Here is an 18,698-nt window from a genome sequence, read left to right on the forward strand (position 1 = left end):
GCTGGGGAGAAGTGGACCTGCCCCCTGTATGGGCCTGACCCAGCTCTGCACCAGCGTCCTCCATCACTGCCGCCTCCAGGCTGCTCCTCCATCCCAAGTCACCCTCCTGGCCTCCCGCCGCCTCCCTTCCTGGCCCCCACGCTCTCCAGCCTCTGAGCTCTTGCTCCTTCAGGTAGAGCCCACCCCTGGGATGCATGCGTAAGAGGTCCTCAAAAAATTGCCTTAGGGACGGGCGATCTCGGATGCACAGACCAGGACAAAAAGCGGACATGAGGGTTCCTCCCTCCATCCTCCACTCGGGGGCGGTAGAGGGGGAAGCCCCTCTGGCTGAGCCCCCTTCCCTCCAGGGCTGCTCCACCCCTGTGCTCTGTTCTCTGGCTCCCTCTTTGTCAAACTTCCATCCTCCCTCGGGGCGGGCGTCTCTTGGGCTTCTCCGTGGGCCTCTCCACGTCTCCCCACCATTGCCCCAACATCCTCCGTCATCCTGTCTGTCTGTCTGCCTCCCATCCCACCTCATCCCTCTGTCCCTGTCTCTGTCCTTCGCTGTCTCCTCTCTGCCTTGGTCTCTTTCCCTCCCTCAGGCCCCCCCACCTACCCCCTCCCCTTGCTGCACCCTGCCTCCCCCCCCAAGTCTGTCTCTCTCTCCCCCAGTGGCTCCAGTGGTTTGGACAAGCTCAGCTCCCTTCTGCCCAGATGACCTCACTTCCCCACCACACGCATGCACTCCATGTCACACACAAGTACCCAAAGACGCAAACTGCCCACACACCCAAGCACGCACACGCGCACCAACGCACACTGCTCTCTGGCTGGGGTTCACTCTCAATCTGGAGGGTCCCAGCCCGGCCCTGATCTACCTGGCCAGGTCCTGGGAAAGGGCGAAGCCCAGGTCAGGCTTGCGGAAGGTAGACCGTGCTCGGAATCCACTGGCCTACACCCTACCTGGTCTCTGCCCAAGCAGCCCCTCAGCCCCCTCCCATCTCCCCCTGGGGCTCAGGGGGCTGACTCATGGGTCAGGCACACACACCCCCCCCCCCCGCCGCCCCTAGGATGGACAGGCCATCTCCACTCTTCACCTCCCTCCCCTCTACCTTCTGCAAATCCTGCCAGCCCTGGCCTGGGAGCTGGAGACCTGGGTCCAGCTGGCCCAGACACCGAGACCCTGGGTGACCTTGGTCTCGTGCCTCAGTTTCCTCCTCTGTAACAGGGAATCTTGACGTCAGTCTTGCCGTACTGGGAGGATCAAAGGGCTAATTTAGCCCCGTGCCTGGCATGCAGCAGACACTCAGCAGGGACAGGCGTGAGGGTTCTGTGGATAGCTGCCCGCCCGGCCTCTCAGACCCCCCCAGTCTGGGCCCTGGGCACCTCTGTAGTTAGCCCCCCACTGGCGGCCTGTCTCCAGGAGAACTTCCCGGCAGACTTGGGGGGTCGGAGGGAAGGGGGAGCCGGCCTCCTGCCTTCTAATTTAGATTCCTGGGTTTATGGCAGGAAGCACAGGGAAGCTGATGCTGTAATTAAGGCGATTCCTGAGGCTGAGTGAGGAGGCAGGGAGAGGAGCCCACCGCAGGGCTTGCCCCCCACTTCTCTCTGCTCTCTGCCAGGAGTCCCAACCCCAAGCCTGCAGCAGACTCCTCTGCCTCCGATCCCCTGTTCCTGCACTCCATTTTGCAGCCCAGGAAACCAGAGATGGGCAGCAGCATACCCAGGGTCACACAGCACATAGGGACACAGGCCTGAGCCACCCTCAGAGGGCTCCCCGCCCCGCCCCCGCCTCCAGATGTGGTGCAGCCCCCGGAGGGGGAAGGGAGGGTCCAGACACGTAGCTTCTTTGTTCTGTCCACCCCTGGACCCCAGGCCCCATCTTTCCTGAGTCCCCCTCCCCCCACATTCCTGAGGTGTCTGGGCAGAGTCTGGCCAGGGCTGTGGCAGGAGGGGCAGATCCCGCTGAGGGGTCAAGACCAGGGCAACAGCCTAGGCCTGAGCACCCGCCTCCAGGTTGGGCCTGCCCTAGCTGAGGCGGCTGGGCCAGCGCGGCGGTGGCTGGGAGGGCGCCTGGGGGCTCAGCACCTCCGACCATCCCTCCCATCCATGCGGGGAGCTCCTCAGGGCTGGAGCTCAGCTCCTCCCTCTGCTCCTCACTGGGTAACGTTGGGCTCCTCCCCCCACAGTCTTGGTGTTCTCATCTGTACAAAGGGTGCAACCTTCACCAGGGAGGCCAATTCCTCTCCCCAGCCCTGGTGGGGCTTGGGATGCGACTCTACAGTGCAGATATGCGGCCTTCCCCCGCACCCCCTCCCCACCACTGCACCAGTCCCGCCTGACCGGGCTCTGTGGCCTCTGCATCCTCCTTGGTAAAAATGAGGGGTTTGAACAGAGTCAGGGGCTCAGATGCCGGGACAATTCAAAAAATGGGGCAGGTGTGGGTGGAGGAGCTGTGACTTTTGCTTTGCCAAGTGAGGGTATTTTTAAAAACATCAGCAAGCAAGCACAAAGACACAGGAAGAGCCAAGGTGAGGCAGGGCCCTCACGCTCTGGCCCTTTCTCCAGCCCGGCCTGCTGTGGACATGTTTGCTCCAGACCGCCTGGGATTCTGGACTGAGCTCAGGGCTCCGAGCTGAGGGCTGGGCTGTTTGGGGGAGGCATGTGGGTATGGGGGGGTGTGTGCGTGTGTGTGCAAGTGCGGCCAGGGGAGCTGTGGGGGGGGGTGGGGGGGCAGGGGCAAAGGGCCAGGGCTGCCTCACAGGCTCAGGGCAGGGCCAGTGCCCAGCCTGGGCCCCACAGAGTGAGCCCTGGGGTCTGGGTCTCCGCATAGATGGAGGCAGGGGTGAGAGGGGTGCCAGGCATTCCTCAGGCTGGGGAGAAAGGGGGCTTTGTTGCCTGAAACGAAGCCACCCCCAGCCTCCTTGCATGCCCGGGGACTCTGCCAAAGATGGCGAGCCCACTCGGGCGGTGGTGGGGTGTGCTGAACCTTTCCTGAAGCTACGGTCTGTCCCCGCTGAGGCGTCTCCAGTCGGTTTCCCCCCTACTCCCAGCCTAGGGCCAGACACATCCTTCAAAGGGTCCGGATGCCAGCGTGGGAGGGGGCTTAGCTGAGGGCTGACACCCAAGGATGGGGGTTGGTGTGGTGGTGCCAGCCCTGAGATGGCCTGCCCCCACCCCCAGCTGGGCGCTTGGGCTATCTCATCCAGTCCTCGCCACAATCCTGGGAGAAGGGTCCGATTAGTCCCATTTTACAGACGAGTATGCAGAGGCTCAGTGAGGGGAGGGCATGCAAGTTCATTGCAGAAGAGGAACTGGAACTCAAGCCCTCTCACCCCTGAGCTCAAGCCTCAGGGGGTCCTGCCCCCGCCCCCCTCAGAGACACCTGGGAGAAGGAGGGGGCCACCTAGCTGTCCCCAAGCTGGGCCTCCCCCCGCCACCGAGTTCCTGTTCTGAGTGGCCAGGTCTGTGCGGTTGGTCCTGGCTGCCACCTTCCAGAGTTTCAGGGATCAGATGACCCACGGCATAGACCAGTGTGGCTCTCAGTAGGAGTTTAATAAGTGCTCATTGATGAGTGCTCATCGTTGATGCAGCTGGGCAACAAGTCCCGTCCCTCTCTAGGCCTTGGCCCCCCATCTATGCCCCGAAGCTGCCTTCTCTGGCTCCAGCTGACTCCGCCTCCTTCTCCCAGCCCGGGGAGGGGGGCCCCCGGAATCCCCCAAGGCCTCCCTCATTTCACCAGGCTGAAGGCGGCCTTATCAGCATTTAGGGGACGCAGGAGGAGGTCCTGCCTGCAGCCTCACATCACAGGCTCTGGCCCCAGATCTGAGAGAGGTGCAGGGCCTGGCAAGAGGACGGTGACCGGTGGTGACAGCAGGGCCGCCAGCCTGACCTGCAGGCCCAGCTGGGGGAGGTGGCAGGCTCTGGAATGTACAACCTCTTGCTGTCCCCTCCCTCTACAGCCTGTGACTCACTTCAGACAGGGTTAAAACACAAAGCGCCTTCCTTTGTCCCTAGCCCATGCTTAATAGGATTGGGCGGGAGTGGGAAGGGGGCCTCTGGTGGGGGACACCTTGCTTTCCACAGCCACAAAGGGGCCCTGTGACATCACGCTGCCCCCCGCTGTGATGTCAGAGGCTACCACAATGGACCTTCCCAGACAGATGGCTGAGGCTGGGGGGTGGGGAATGGGGCTGGGACACCTGCATCCTCGGTGGCTCCATCCTGGGAGTTGTTCTGAAGAGCAGGCCCTGAGCAGGTCCCCACAGGGGCACGCAAATAAATCAGCTTTTCTTTTTGTAAGTCAACACACACACACACACACACACACACACACACACACACACTTTTTTTTTTTTTACAGGGGACAGCAAATTTTGAAAAACATGCAAGTTGAGATTTTTCTTTCCCACCTCCCCTTCCCCCAGTTAAAAACCATCAAGCTGCTCCCTGGTACCCACCCTTAGGATAAAAATCAAATCCTCAGCAGGGCAACAAGGTGCTCTGCGTTCAGACCCCTGCCCACCCCTGCAGCCTGGACCCTCCCTGCTGCCCGCCCTGCCCTCACAGCTGCAACCACCCGGTCTGCCTCCAGCTCCTGAGGCGAACCCCCTCCGTTCTCCCCCTACCACCCCATCCTTCCAGTCAGCTCAGATACCACCTCCTCCCGGAAACCTTCCCTGACCTGCCCTAGACTGAGCAAGTGGCTCTTTCTCTGGGTCCCCAATTCCCATGCCTGTCAAGCCACAGAATTTCTCTCTGGGGCACTCTTGATGTTTCCCATGGGCCTTTCTCCCCAGCAGACTGGGGAGTCTGTGAGGGCGCCACCGCTGACCCTCTCCCTGGTGCCCAGCACCATTGGTGGATTCCTTCATCGGATAGGCAGGGGGACCCTGGTGGGGAGCCAGGAGCCATGAAACAGACTTGTCCTCGCCTTCATGGAACTGGCCTCTGGGCAGGAGGTGGGCATCAATGACAGATATTGATCACTGCCACCCATTGCTGAGAAGAATCAAAAGTGCAGGAAAGAAATATGGTAGGGGGTCCAGGGCACCTTTAAGAGGGGAGACGGGGGTACCTTCTCTGGGGCTGGACGCATGAGCCAAAAGGCCAGAGAAAGCCGGCGTGTCAGGCCAGGGGTGCGGGGAAGAGCTCAAGGCACTGGATGGCACATAGTAGGCCCTGGAGAATGCCTGGGCTCATTCGTGCCCAAACCCATCACGGTAGAGCAGGGCTGTGGGGCGAGGTGTCCAGTTCGAAGCCTGACTCTGTCACTTGTTAGCTCTAGGGCTTTAGGAAAGCCCCTCCCTTCTCCATGTCTCATGGTGGGGTGACCAAATAAATTATCATCCAAATGGGGACAGAGGGTGAAGAGGAACACTATTAGTAATTATATAGGACAGTCGATGTCAGCCAGGTGCCGGACAAATGGGGTACACAGGCCCCCCACCCGTGGGGTACATAGCAACAGTTCTGCTTCATAGAGCTCTTGAGGAAAAGAAGTTGAGCTGCTCAGAGGATGAGGCAGGGACAGACGGACACCCGGCTAAGGACCATTGCAGCTCCACGGCCATCCACGGACTGAAGGCGGCCCTGGGAGAGCTGGGGTGGTTTTTTTCCCCGTTCAGAGCAGGGGTGGTTCTGGGGATCTCTCGGAGGATGGGCAACCCCAGCTGGGTCTGTGAGACTGAGTACAGTTTTCGTAGGCAGAGATAGGGACGGGGGCGTGGGGGTGGGGAGAGCTCCGATGGAGAAGCCAGGGTAGGATTGGGGTGCCTGGCTCGCGCTGGAGTGGCAGAGTCTGGGGGAGGTGGGCATAGCCGATGCATCCTGAGTGGGGGGAGGTGCATCTGTCTGCGCCCAGATGCTGGGGTTGATCTAACTGACCCCTGAAGCCTGGTCCTTGGCGGGGAGGAACCCCCCCGCCCCCCACCCAGCAGGAGACCTGGTCACACAACTGCCTGGCCCTGCCAGACCAGTGTGGAAACTGCATCCATCCATCCGGGCTGTGGAGGCCACGGGGGAATGTGATGAGGCTGCTGAAACGGGGCCCAGGCTCAGGGGGAGAGAGGGGGCCCCCACCCCCCTGGCAGGGCAGGATGCGGCCGCAGCTTCCCAGAAACCGGAGTCTGGTTCTGCCGACAGACACTGGCTGACAAGGTTTGGATTGGGAAGCCAGACCCCGAGGGGCTGGAGTGGGGCCTGCTGCTGGGGACTGCCTGGGAAGAGGGCCGGGGCAGGATGGGGGTGGCAGGAGACCCTCATCCCAGCAGGGACAGACTTCCAGCCCTCCACATTACGAATGGACAAACCGAGACCCAGAGACACTGAGGGACGTGCCCAGGGTCCCCCAGCAAAATCAGTAGGTGCCCAATAGAGCCTCTGACTTCCTCTTACCACCCTGCTTCCCAAGAACCCCTAAGACCCCCAAATGTCCCTCAGCAGCAGGCGGTGGGACAAGAGGGCCCTTGTCTCATAATTCTGCTCTGTTGCCTCCTGGCTGAGGGATCACGGTGTTTAGCCTCAGTGTTCCCCATCTCTAAAGTGGGGATAAATCCATGTTTTGCAGGGTCATTATGATCCTTCAATAAGAGAACATGGGTCTCGAGCTTGGCATGCTGATCGGCACATAGTAGGTGTTCAGAAATGCTGATCCCTTCTTTACTGCCTGTGTGGTCCCAGCGGCCAGACCAGCGGGAACTGTGTTGTCTGTGTCACACACGCCCCACCCCCAACACCCCCCAACACAATCTCGTTTTGGGGATATTGAATAATCTGGCTCCAAACGGCTCCCCACTGGGTCCTAGGGGCCCCTCTTCCCCTCATTCACTTGTTTATTGAGCAAATATTTATTGAGGGCCTATTAGGTGCCAGACACGGCTCTGGGGAGCCAGAGATCGAGGCATCAAGCACGGTATGGGTGAAGGCACGGAGGGCCAGAGCTGAGAACTCCAGCACACATTTCCTCAACCTCTGTTCTAGTAGCATCTGCTGTGCGGCAGGCCTTAGCCTGGGCCCTGGGCCACAGCTGGAGGTGGGGGGGTGGTAGGAGGGCGGAGAGCCTGCCCATTCCTCTAGGATTTGCTAATTAATTACGAAATCTGAGCCCCGTGCCCGGTGATACTGTTTTAACTCGCCACCTAGACTGGGAGCAGCTGAGAAAGAGGGCAACCCCCACCCAGCACCCTCCTAATTGCTGCCTTCACCTTCTTCAGGGCTTTGTTGGGTGTATCAAAGGGCTGCCAAGGCCCCTGCAGCTCAGAGCCGGGGGAAGGCAGCGGGCTGAGAGCCCACTTCCCAGCTATGACAACTGAGGTCAGAGATAAAGGTTCTGCTTGGGGTGGGAATGCGAAAAGGGCTGGCATCATAGGGCTGCATATGGCATGAGAGCCAGGGGCCAGGGTGGTGTTGGAACCAGCGCATGGCTTGTCCTGGTCCAATGGGGGAGACTCAGGCCCTACCCACAGAGGTCGGGAGTACGGAGGGCAGGGACAGGCTCTTCTGAGGGCCACTTCTCTCCACCTCACCTGGTGGACTCCCACTTGACCTGTGTTTCAGCTTGGATGGCCCTTCCTCCTCCAGGGAGCCCGCCTGAACCTCTCAGGCTGGGTCAGGTGTCCCCTTCTGGATGCTATACACGCAACTCCTCCCCCTCTTAGCCTGGGTCCTGCTGTAAAGCCACTCCTGCCCGCACCTGAGAACTCTAGAAGGGAAGAGAGGGGCCAGGTACATCTCTGTGGCTCCAGCGCCCAGTGCCCACTGAGGGCAAGGGGGGAGCAGCAAACCCATCTCCATCCTCTCCTCCCCCCTGCCCCAGTCTGAGTGCCTGGGGTGTGGGGCCCTGAGGTATTTGGGGACCCTGGGCAGGTTACGCGACCTCAGTTTTCCCAGAACCAGTGCTTTTCAGATCATATCTAGGGAGGTGCCCAACATGGCAGAGAGAGCAAGAATGTCCTGTCTTGGCAGTTGAGGGTGACAAACGGAAAAGCATTCTTTTAAAGCAATCTCTACACCCAACGTGGGGCTTGAACTCATGACCCTGAGATCAAGAGTCGCAGGCTCCACTGACTGAGCCAGGTAGGTGCCCCCAGAAAAGCCTTTTATTAGGGGCTCTGTGGCTTGGGACCAAGACTGCCTGGACTTGATGCCTGCCCTGGCCATACAGGAGCCAGGTGGCTCTGGCAAGTTACTTAACCTCCCCGTACCTCGGTATTCAAATCTGTAAAATGGGCCAACAGTGGCATGCCCCTCAAAGAGTTGCTGTGACTATTAAACAAGTAAACATGAGCGAAGCACTGAGATCAGTGGCTGGCACCCAGTAAATCCCGTGTGTTTGCTGATCCCCGATTTGGAATTCAAGCAACATATCTCTTCTGCCCTGACTCTGTTTTCGGTACACAGTAGTGTTTGCTGGGTTTCTCCACTGTAAAATTTGTTTCTTCTTCTTTTTTTTTTTTAACCCTTTCTGTAGTTCCTCTCTTCGGAAGGGTATCCCTAGGTCGAGTTCACATTCAAAGCCTGGGTCTGGAATTAACCTCCGCCCGCTGGAGGTGAGAACCTGCATGAATTATGCGGAGCTCTTCTCTAAGGAAAATTTGTCTAGTCTCCTCTATTTACTTATTTATTTCTTCCATCCCAATTTCTATCAATTTGGACTTGTGGATATGTCTTTTATTGGGCTACAATTTCGTTCTGTGTCATTTGTTCAACCTGCTCCAGGTTTGGCCATGGGGGATCTCTTTCAGGTTGGCTCCTGGGTCTGACATCCCTCCTATCTATTTATTTGTTTTGAGCATTTCCTTACCCTCAATCCCTACAGGATGCTCCAGACTCATCCTGTACTTTCCCTGCCTCAGCCCTGGAATCAGCCACTTCTCTAAGGAGTCCTGGGTTCTTTCATTAGAGAGTGGTGCTTAGGAGCCAAGATCTGGGGGCTGGATGTGCTAATTGCTTTGGGGGTGTCACTGCCTCTAGGTCCTCTAGAGGGAGCTGGGTTTATTTTAATTAAAAAAAAAAAAATACAATTTCCCCTCTAGCCAATCATGGGGTCCGTTGGCGGCTCCAGACAGCCGCCCACTGGCATTTGAGCACAGACCCCAGTCTGCAGCTCAGAGGTCAGTGCCCTCAGAGGGCTTCATTTCCATCAAGGCTTGGAGGGAGAGAGCCCATGAGGCCATCTCTCTCCCATGCTCAGCCACTTCCCCGTGTCCACCTCTGCTCACCAGTGGGGCCATCAAGTGGCCGAGTTGCTTTGGGATTGGGACTCAGGCCTGGCCTCGGGTGCCCTCGAGTGCCCAGACTGCTGTGGGATTGCAGGCTTGCTCCCTGCTCCCTGCTGGACCCACCATTCTGTCGGTGGTGACGGCAGTAGCCAGAGCCCAGTAACAGAGCCATGGTGGCCAGCCCCGCAGGCCCAGCAAGGGTCAGGTCCCAGGAAAGCCTGACTCAGCCACCATGCCTACCACGCCCAGGCGGCCTAGCGCTAACGGGAGGAAGGCCTGGCGAGCTGGTCCCGTGCTCCCTTTCCTTTCCCAACCCCAGCCCCACCCCATGCTTCACGGCTCCCTGATGCTCAGTGGGCCAGACCCAGACCTGGCTCCCCATGGAGGCTGTTTTCCTGTGGTGCGAAGGGGTCAGGCAGAGCGGGCCAGGCTTGAGACCCCAAGGCAAGGTGAGCATCCTCACAACTCTGCTGCCCCACAGCTCCAGGCTGATTTGGGAAGCAGGGGTTGTGGGCCTGCCTCTACCAGTGCCTTCTGTTTGGGGCACAGTCATCACGCCTCACCCTGCTTAAAAACCTTCAGTGGCTCCCCACTGCCCTCAACTTAAAATCCCCACTCCTGGACCTGCCTGACGAGGGAGGGGAGACCATTTCGGCCCCCCACATCACACCCTAATAACCAAGTGTTTGTGGTTCCTCCTTGCACAACCACGTGGTTTCACACCCCCAGTCTCCTCTGCCTGCACTGTCCTCTCCCACTGCTTCACTGGCTAATTCCCACTTGTCCCTACAATCCCTACTTGGCCCAGCTCAGGGGCCACCTCCACCAGGAAGCCTTCCTCCTCTGCCCCAGATCATCTCTGCTCACCTGGTCCATGTCCCTGGTCACCTGTGGATGACACCTTCCCTTTTTTTTGTTTTTTTAAGGTTTTTTTATTTATTTGACACAGAGAGACCCAGCGAGAGAGGGAACACAAGCAGGGGGAGCGGGAGAGGGAGAAGCAGGCCCCCCGCTGAGCAGGGAGCCCGATGCAGGGGCTTGATCCCAGGACCATGACCTGAGCCGAAGGCAGCCGCTTAACGACTGAGCCACCCAGGCGCCCCTGGATGAGACCTTCCTAAGGTTCGCTGTAAACGACCTCCAGCATGCGGGGCCGCAGCGTGGGATCATGGAGAAGGCTCAGGGTTTGAAATAAGGACTCTAGTTTCCCTCAAGGCCTCTGTTCCCTCCTGCTGTGTGCAAGTCACTGCACATTTCTGAGCCTTAGTCTCCTCATCTGTGAGAAAAGCATCTAATTGGGATTCCCGGCCCTGCTTTCAATTCTGGCCTCTGCTTCTAACTTGCTGTGTGGCTTTGGGCAAGCCCTATCCCTGGGCCTAGCCTCAGTTTTCCTCTTCTGTAAAATGGGGCTGCTCACAAAAACTCAGGGTACTGAGGCTCCAACAAGCCAAAACTTGTGAGAAGCCTTTGTAAACCTCAGGGCCCTACGTGGATGGTTGAAGAATCTATTTCAACAAGCTCTGCAGAGATGTGTGGGAGGGGGCCACGGCTGCTCTCACCATTCTCCGGCCTCCCAGCCCTCCAGAAGTCTAGAGATCAAAGGTGACAGAGGCCTGTTGGCATGGAGGCCAGGCTCGGCAGGGCCTGCTTCCTGGCCCCCTGCCCACCGCCCACCCACCCCCACTCCCATGGTTCCACGACATGTGTGTGCCTTGGGCAAGAGGCTCTGCTTAAGCGCTCGGGGTAAGCTCCCCACCCCCCACTTCCAACACACAGGGCCTCTCTCTGGCCCCGCTGCTCCTCCAAAGACTCAAAACCAAAATCAGTTTGAACCATCTGCAACTTTATTCCAGAGCAGAAATAAGTCATTTCCTAACAATAAATATAAAAAAAAATAATAATAAATTAAGGTTCGAAAAAAATACAACAAAAACAAAATCAGTAACACTGACATAGTGAATGTTGTCTAAAGGGGAGGGAGACCGGATGGACTGGCCCCTAGCCTGGGAATGTATGACACAGGCCACCGTCTGCCCCCCAGCCCTGGCTGGGCCCCCTGCCACACACACATACTCCCCACAAAGTACAAAATATATATTTAAAAAAAACCTCAACACAACCAAGCATCCTGCGAGGGCCCCAGGGAAGCAAGGTTCGGCCCGTTGGGGCTGAGGACAGGGCCTGGGGGGCTGAGGAAGGCACCAGAGGGACCGGGGAACCACTTTGGGTCTTGCCCAGCTGAGTTTGCCGGCTGTCTTCTCATTTGTGGGTGGCGCTGGAGGTACCCTGTTCACGTGGCCACAGGCTAACCTCTCCACCTCCCGAGACAGCGAAGGGGAGGTCAGTTTGGAAATGTCCTGTGTCTGTCCAAATGCCTTGGCGGGGCTCCTGCCCCAGGGCATGCTGGGAACATGGCGGCGCCTGCTAAGTGCTTGGCAGTCTGTCCTTCGAAGACGAAGAGGCCCCCAGCTCGGGGTCCCTGAGCATCTCCCCAGTATAGGCCAAGGTGTTGTCCAAGACCTCCCCCCCAGCAGAGGCCTCAGGGTGGCATCAGTAAGGAATAACTAGAAATAAATAAGGTCCCTGGTGGCCCAGTGCAGAGCTAGCAGGGAGACCACTCCGCTTCTTCAAGTATTCTTGGCCAAGGGGGTTTGAGGCCTGCCGGGGCTCAGATGGGGATCCCCACTGTGTTCACCTGGTCTTTGAGTCCCAGCAAGCTGTAGGCGATGCGTTTCTGGTGGCCGGGCAGCCGCACCCCAATCCTCTTGATGTCGCTGTAGGGGAGGGAGAGAGGGAGTTAGGGGCTGGGGCTGGGGCGAGGTGAGGAGAAGAGGGAGTTGGGGGGGCGGGCGGGCCGAGGCTCGATGGGAGGATCCACAACCTGAAGGCTTGCTAACAACATCAACCAAGTCAGGAAAGTGATAGAAGCACCCACTCCCACTCTGTGAGAAGCTTCTCCCCTCCCCGGTGCAATCTACACCGTCATCTGTGAAGCAGGTGCTCTTTTCACCGCCATTTTGCAGAGTTGAACATTTGAGGCTCAGAGAGCCTCCTCCCGGGAGCAGCGTGGACACCATCACTGGGGACTGGGGAGCGGGGGCAGGGACCCTCCAGCTGTTGCTCACAGCTCCCCCGACCAAGGCCTCTTCCCAGCCACCACTTTATTCCACCCCTCCTCCCTCCGAGTGCTCCATGCTGATAACTGAGGAAGAACTCAGGAAACACTGCAGGGGGACCTCAAGGGTTAAAGTTCCATGTGCAGGCGGCTAAGGGGAGGGGCTTGCGGTCACCAATCAGGTGACGAGGTCACCCCCCCCCCCCAGGCAGGTGTTCTCCCTTTAGCATCCTCAATTTCCTCACCTGTAAAATGGGATGAGTGCCTAACTGGAGGGTGGGCGATCCCCCGGAAACGGGTGGCAGAGGGGGAAGGCGGCAGCCAGATGGGGAGATGTGCCCAGGAGCCCACGGCCCTCTCCTGCCCCCCTCTCTATGCCCCCCCGCCCCAATCCCCTTGTAAAACCACTTATGCTCCCAGGAGCCCTGGAGCAGGACGTTTATTGCTCACTCTGGGGTTTTCTCCTCCACCACCCTCACCCATCAGCCCAAACCCATGAAAACACCCAGGTTTTTATGGGCCGTCTCCTGGCTGTAAATGAAACTAATTATACAGTGTGAGCTCCTGTTTGCAATTCCGGAGACATGACTTTCCCACAGGCTCTGGGAGCCCTCAGAGAAGCACCGGGCAGGGAAGGGCAGACCCGGGTGCATGGGGAGGATGGCTCAGGGACCTCCAGGAGGGGCTGGTTGCTCCCGCCGCAGCAGGAAGGCCAGAAGTCAGACACCGGGGAGAACTTCCCAACCCACCACCGCGGGCCATTCTAACCGAAACAGCTGGGGCTGTTGAAAAAGCAGCGCTGTTTCCCCCACACCTGTAGGTCTCCAAGTGTGGCTTTCCAGGGAAGCCCTGGGACCCCCGGGGAAGGAGGCACTTCCTGAAAAGGCAGGATCCCAGGCCTAAGTCCAGACTCACTGACCTTGAAGTTCTGACGGGGCGGGGGGGGGGGGGTGCGGGGGAGCAGGGAGTCTGCATCTTATCAGGTCCCAAAGACCCTGATGTATGATTTAAGAACCAGTGGGTTAAGTGACTGCCAGGAGGGTAAGAGCAGACACCTAGTCCCCTGGGCTCCAGGATAGGCCTGGTACACAGTAGGTCCTCAAGAAGTATCTGCTGAATGAATGAGTGAACATGGAGCCACGACCCCGGCCGCCTTGGGCCCCTCTCCCAGACTGGTGTAGTTAATCTGACAGGGTGGGAGCTGAGGCTGTTCCTGAGGCCCGTCTAGGAAGCAAAAACCCTGGGCCGGGAGGCAAGAGACCAAATTCTAGTCCTGGACTTCATCAAAGCCTTGGGCAGGTCCTGTTCTGTCTCTGGGCCTCGGTTTCTGTATATGTAAAATGGGAAGCTTTGCTTAGATGCTCCTGAGCCACCTACCCCAGCTCCACTCTTTTTCACACAAAAGAGACCCTGACACCTTCCCTGCCTCATCTGCTAACCACAGAGGCACATAAGATGAGAGTCACAGACCGTCCCAAGACCGTGCCTGCCCCAGCCTCAGTTTCCCTCTTGTCACACCCATCAACTCTCATCACAGGGGTAGGGAGACACACGACTGAGGCTACCTTTTTCCTGAGCACTCTCAATGCCGGCCCTGGCCCTGGGAAATCCAAAGGCCACACCTCCCCATCAAGCACCTACTGCGCACTAGCCCTGGACACAGGGAGTGAGAGAGGGCTCCTGGAGCCTCACACATCACTGACTCGTTCCCTCGGCAAACAGTGCATCAGCGCCAGGCCTATGCTGAGGGCACGTGGTGACCATAAGCCCCATCGGCCTGGGCCCCCCTCCCAGAGAGCTGTGTTGCATCACCCCAGACACTGGACAGGGCCTCTTGTTAGACTGGGCATTTTCTGGGGCTATAATATCTACCACTTCCTTAGTTCCTCAAAAGACATTTAGAACCACTAGTCTGGCTAGAAACTCAAGCAACTCCAAAATAACCTGGTGAATGCTCAACCCGAGAAAAGGTGGCAAGCAGCCGGCCCCTGGGGAGGGACGGGAGTGGGGAATGGAGGGGACACTGAAGCCTAAACCCTGACCCGACCCCATCCGGGAAAATGCTGAGTTCTGAGACCAGCTCCCTGCCTCCCAACTGGGACTCACGGCACGTGTAGACACAGCCTTCAGGGTAAAAAGTGCTCTAAGATCCCCATTCATTTCATATATTTGAAATGAAGAAGGAGGCAGTGGTGGTGAGTCACGCGGGCCCCAGCTTGGAGCATCAACGAGCTGGTGGGAGGCGGAGGGAGCGTGGAATGACTTCCTGCCTTTATTCAGGCCTTTCAAAACACAGCGTACATGCACACACACACACAGCCTCCATCCATCCAGGACAGCCCCATCCCTGCTCGTGGGAAAGGAATTGGCCAAGGAGCACCCCGGGCTATTTCAGGAAGCTTCTAAGAACATGTGTTTCCTGTAAGCCCTTCTCCTTGCCCTCCGCTCCGCTCTGCTCACCCACAAGAGTAGCTATGCTGTCCCCGGTGGGAGCCCCTAGAGGGGCCGAGGGGCTGTTCTAGGTTCCCAGGCAAAATGAGGGGGTGCAGGAACCCTGGCCTTTGCCCACAGGCTGCGGGCTGAGAGCAAGGAGGTCAAGGAGGGGGGAAGAGGAGAGTGACATGGGTTAAGCCCCTCCTGTGTACCAGGCACATCACCTGCTCTCACCCATGCAAACTGCACAGCTGGGAAACAGGAACCAAGGCTCAAAGATGGAACCAAATCTGACCAAGGTCTCCCACTAGGAAGTGGCAGATGTGGGACTTGAAGCCAAGTGTGACTGCAGAGCCCAAGCCTGGGACCCACCCCCTCTCCCCAGGCCTCCCTCTGGCCCGCTCTGGCTCTGACTCCCCGTCCCCTGGGATGGGCCACCGCCTGGTTTAAGAAGCTTTGACTGGCAATCAGCAGCCCAGCTGAGCGGTCTTCAGAGGCCCTGGAGAATGTTCTTGCTCGGGCTCAGATCCCAGAACTTCTGTGACCCAGAACTGTGTGAGGCCCGGATGGACCCCTCCATGTGATTCCCAAAACCTCCCAGCCCCAGGGCCCATTCCGGCCCTGACCTTGGACCCTAAACAAGCTGGGCTCTTGGGACTTAACACTATTTTTAGAGGCACAAAAGCTAAGAGGATCATGTCTTCCCCCTCCAGGGATGAGAAGAGGTGTCCTTGCCAAGGCCATGCCGGGAAGGGTCCCTGGTGTTGGAGGGGAGAGCAGAGCTCCCACAGGACAGCCTGACAACCATGTGGGGAGAAGTCCCCGGGAGGGGATGGCCTATGGCACTCTCTCCTAGGCAACAGCCAGGAAGTCCAAGGGCTCTGCCCATTTCTCTTCGGCACCCTGGAGAGGCACCCTGCCTCTAACTGGCTGTGTGACCTCAGGCAGGCTACCTATCCCCTCAGCCTCAGTTTCTCCACTAATGACCTCCGTGGTCCCTGAGTTCTGGGCCCCCACTGACCAGGGCTGGAGCCCTACTGGGCCCCTAGTGGCCATGGGACCCTGGGCAAGTCATTGCACTTCTCCGCCCCACAGTTTCCCACCTGTCTGCGGCGAGATGGACAAGCCCCACCTGCCAAGTCATCCTGAGGCCTGACTCAAAGTGCTCAGGCACACAGTCAGTCCGCGAGAAACACTGCTCTGATTAGGACAATGACTATTATTTTCCCATTCCCAAAAAGCTGCAGGAAGAGAGGGGAGCCAGGCCCGAGTGCCCAGAATTCCTGGCTGCCGGCCCGGCTCTGCCCTTCCTGGAAAGCCTGTCTGCCCCCAAAAGGAGAGAGAAAGAGGAAGAGGGGCGTGGTGGGGAGGTGGGGAGAAGGTGGGGCCGGACTCACTCGTTGCTCATCTGCACCACCTTTTCGATGGCGGTGTAGCCGGCTGCCAGGAAGTGCTCTGTGTACTGCTGCATCTTGATGGACTCGAGCCACTCGGACACCGTGCGGAAGGGCACCCCCTCAGAGCCGCTGGTGCTGGGCAGCCGGATGGACACCCTGCAACGGGAATCACCCACCTGCCGGTGAGCGGCGACAGCAGCCAGCCGGCCCCAGGGCCCCCAGCCTGCCGCTCCCCAACCTGGGAGATTCACCCCACCCCACCGCCCCATGCCTCAGTTTCCTTATCTGGGCAACTGAGAAGCCCAGTCGGGTAGGGTTCAGGCAGACAGGCTGGCATGTCAGGAGCACTCCTGCTGCCACCCTACCCCAACCCTCCCACTGGCAACACCACCACCAATAACCACAAAATAACAAAATGTTAAGATTCAGGTTCCTGGAGGCACAGCCCCAGCCTGGCCACCTGCCAGCACATAAAATACTTAATCGCCCTGTCTCAGGTTCCTCATCAACAAAAGGCGGATAATTATAGGACCCATCTCATCGGTCGTTTGAATGAGTTAAAACATGTCAGGCGCTGAGCGCAGGGCCCGGCACATTTCCCATGTATGTCAACTGCTTCTCCTAGTCTCATCTGAGCCCCCGTCCAGGGTAAGCAAAGCCCACGTGGAAGTCCTGAGCCCCCTGCCCACCGGCCCTGGCTGGTCGCCACCCTGCAGCAGCTCAGGAGTAGAACTGGGGGCTGCTGCGCACGGGAGCTACGGAACTCACCGGGGGTCAAAGTCAGCCAGGGTCTTGAGGGAGTCGGGGGCTCGGATGAGCTTGTCCAGGATGCTGACGATGTCGGCGAACTTGGGGCGGCGGGCACGCTCCTGCTGCCAGCACTGCATCATGAGCTGGTAGATGGCGGAGGGGCAGTCCATGGGCGTGGGCAGCCGGAAGCCGTCGTTGATGGCTTTCATGACCTGGGAAGGCTGCACGGTCAGCGATGCCCACGTGGCCACCACACCCCTGCAGGCTCCCTGCAGAGGCCCCGCGCGCGCAGGTGGGCACAGGAGGGAAGGGGAGCCCCAGACACAGAGGGGATGAGCCTTCTTTCTCGAGTCCGACATGCAAGTGTCAGAGGCACCAAGGGCAGACGCTAAGGGGGCGGTCTCCAGAGCTCCACGGAGGAAGGGGCTCCTGACCCTGCTCCCTCCGGAGCAGCCCAGGCAGCAGCCACGCCGTGTGCCCTGCAGCCAGCCTCCCTCCAGTCCCAGGACGTCTACACCAGCCACTCAGCTAGAGCCCACTTCCCACTCCGTGTCGTGCCCCCGCGCCCTCGCTGCACCTCAGTCCCCAGGCCGCATGAGGCACCAGGTGAGCACGCTCACATGCACACAAATGCATCTACCGCACGCACGCACGCACACACACAGGTGCACGCACACAGGAATGCACACCCCCTCCCCACTACCCGTTTCCGTGTCCGGCCACCGACTGGTAGCAGGGGCTGGCTCTGGAGCCCAGCACAAGGCCTGGCTCATAGTAGGCCCTCGATAAACATTTACTGAACGTACCAGATGAAAACGAGCCCCCAAAACTCTTCTCTGACCGGCCGCCAGGGCACAGAAAGGAGTAAAGGGCTCCAGTTCAGGGCAGGGTGCGGGGACCTACCTCATGGTTCGACAGCTCCCAGTAGGGCCGCTCACCGTACGTCATCACCTCCCACATGACGATGCCATAGCTCCACACGTCGCTGGCGGAAGTGAACTTGCGGTAGGAAATGGCCTCCGGGGCTGTCCAACGGATCGGAATCTTGCCACCCTGCAGGGGACCCAGGCCCGGTCACTACCGTCCCTCTGGCCAACCCCAGGACTCTCGCAGCCAGGCCGGATAGAGCCAGGGCCCCTGGCCCATGCTCCCTGGAGGCGTTCTTGCCTGCGGAGGCCCACGCCCAGGTGCACAGGTGAGGGGACCTGGGGCAGTGTGGAGGCCGCTTCACCCCGGGGGGGGGGGGGCCGACAGCTGCCGTAACACTTACACTGGTGGTGTAGGTGGCCTCGGGGTCGTCTTCTAGCACGCGGGACAGGCCGAAGTCAGACACCTTGCAGACTAGGTTGCTGTTGACGAGGATGTTGCGGGCAGCCAGGTCGCGGTGGACGTAGTTCATGTTGGCCAGGTACTTCATGCCGGCCGCAATGCCCCGCAGCATGCCCACCAGCTGCAGCACGCTGAACTCGCCATCCTTCTCCTGCGGAGCACAGGCCCTCAGCCAGCAGCCCCCGAGCCCAGTGGAGCGAGCACGCCGAGCAGGCCCCAGCATCCACCAGCCCCGGGTTCCCACCTACCCCGACCCGCAGCCTCACCCGAAGGAACTTGTCCAGGGCCCCGTTCTCCATGTATTCAGTGATGATCATCATGGGCTTGTCTGCAGAGGGCGGCACAGGTGTCAGGGGGTGGCCAGAGTAGACGGGGGGCATGAGTAGGGGGGGGCGGTGGGCACAGCTATGCACAGAGCCCCCTGTTTGGTGGCCCTAGCAGCCCCTCTTCACCCCCACTGGGGGTGGTCAGGTC

At 59.2% G+C, this 18,698-nt stretch overlaps 1 protein-coding gene across 3 annotated transcripts in view; it reads right to left on the reverse strand.

The window, feature by feature from the left end:
* Positions 1-11,022: 11,022 nt before the first annotated feature.
* The window catches only part of EPHA2 (EPH receptor A2), a 29,283-nt gene continuing 21,607 nt past the window's right edge, over positions 11,023-18,698 (reverse strand). For 2 of the 3 annotated variants that reach the window (XM_027621398.1, XM_027621407.1), the window contains 6 exons: positions 18,491-18,552; positions 18,166-18,375; positions 17,799-17,948; positions 16,914-17,107; positions 16,146-16,301; positions 11,110-11,974 (listed from right to left, as the gene is read on the reverse strand). In XM_027621398.1, coding sequence (XP_027477199.1) covers positions 11,869-11,974; positions 16,146-16,301; positions 16,914-17,107; positions 17,799-17,948; positions 18,166-18,375; positions 18,491-18,552 — 878 coding nt within the window. In that variant the 3' untranslated portion in view covers positions 11,110-11,868. Of the gene's footprint in view, positions 11,975-16,145; positions 16,302-16,913; positions 17,108-17,798; positions 17,949-18,165; positions 18,376-18,490; positions 18,553-18,698 lie in introns of all 3 variants that reach the window. The other variant, XM_027621389.1, reaches the window with a different exon arrangement.

Source organism: Zalophus californianus, chromosome 4, assembly GCF_009762305.2.
Source record: "Zalophus californianus isolate mZalCal1 chromosome 4, mZalCal1.pri.v2, whole genome shotgun sequence".
In the NCBI taxonomy this organism is placed as follows: domain Eukaryota; kingdom Metazoa; phylum Chordata; class Mammalia; order Carnivora; family Otariidae; genus Zalophus; species Zalophus californianus.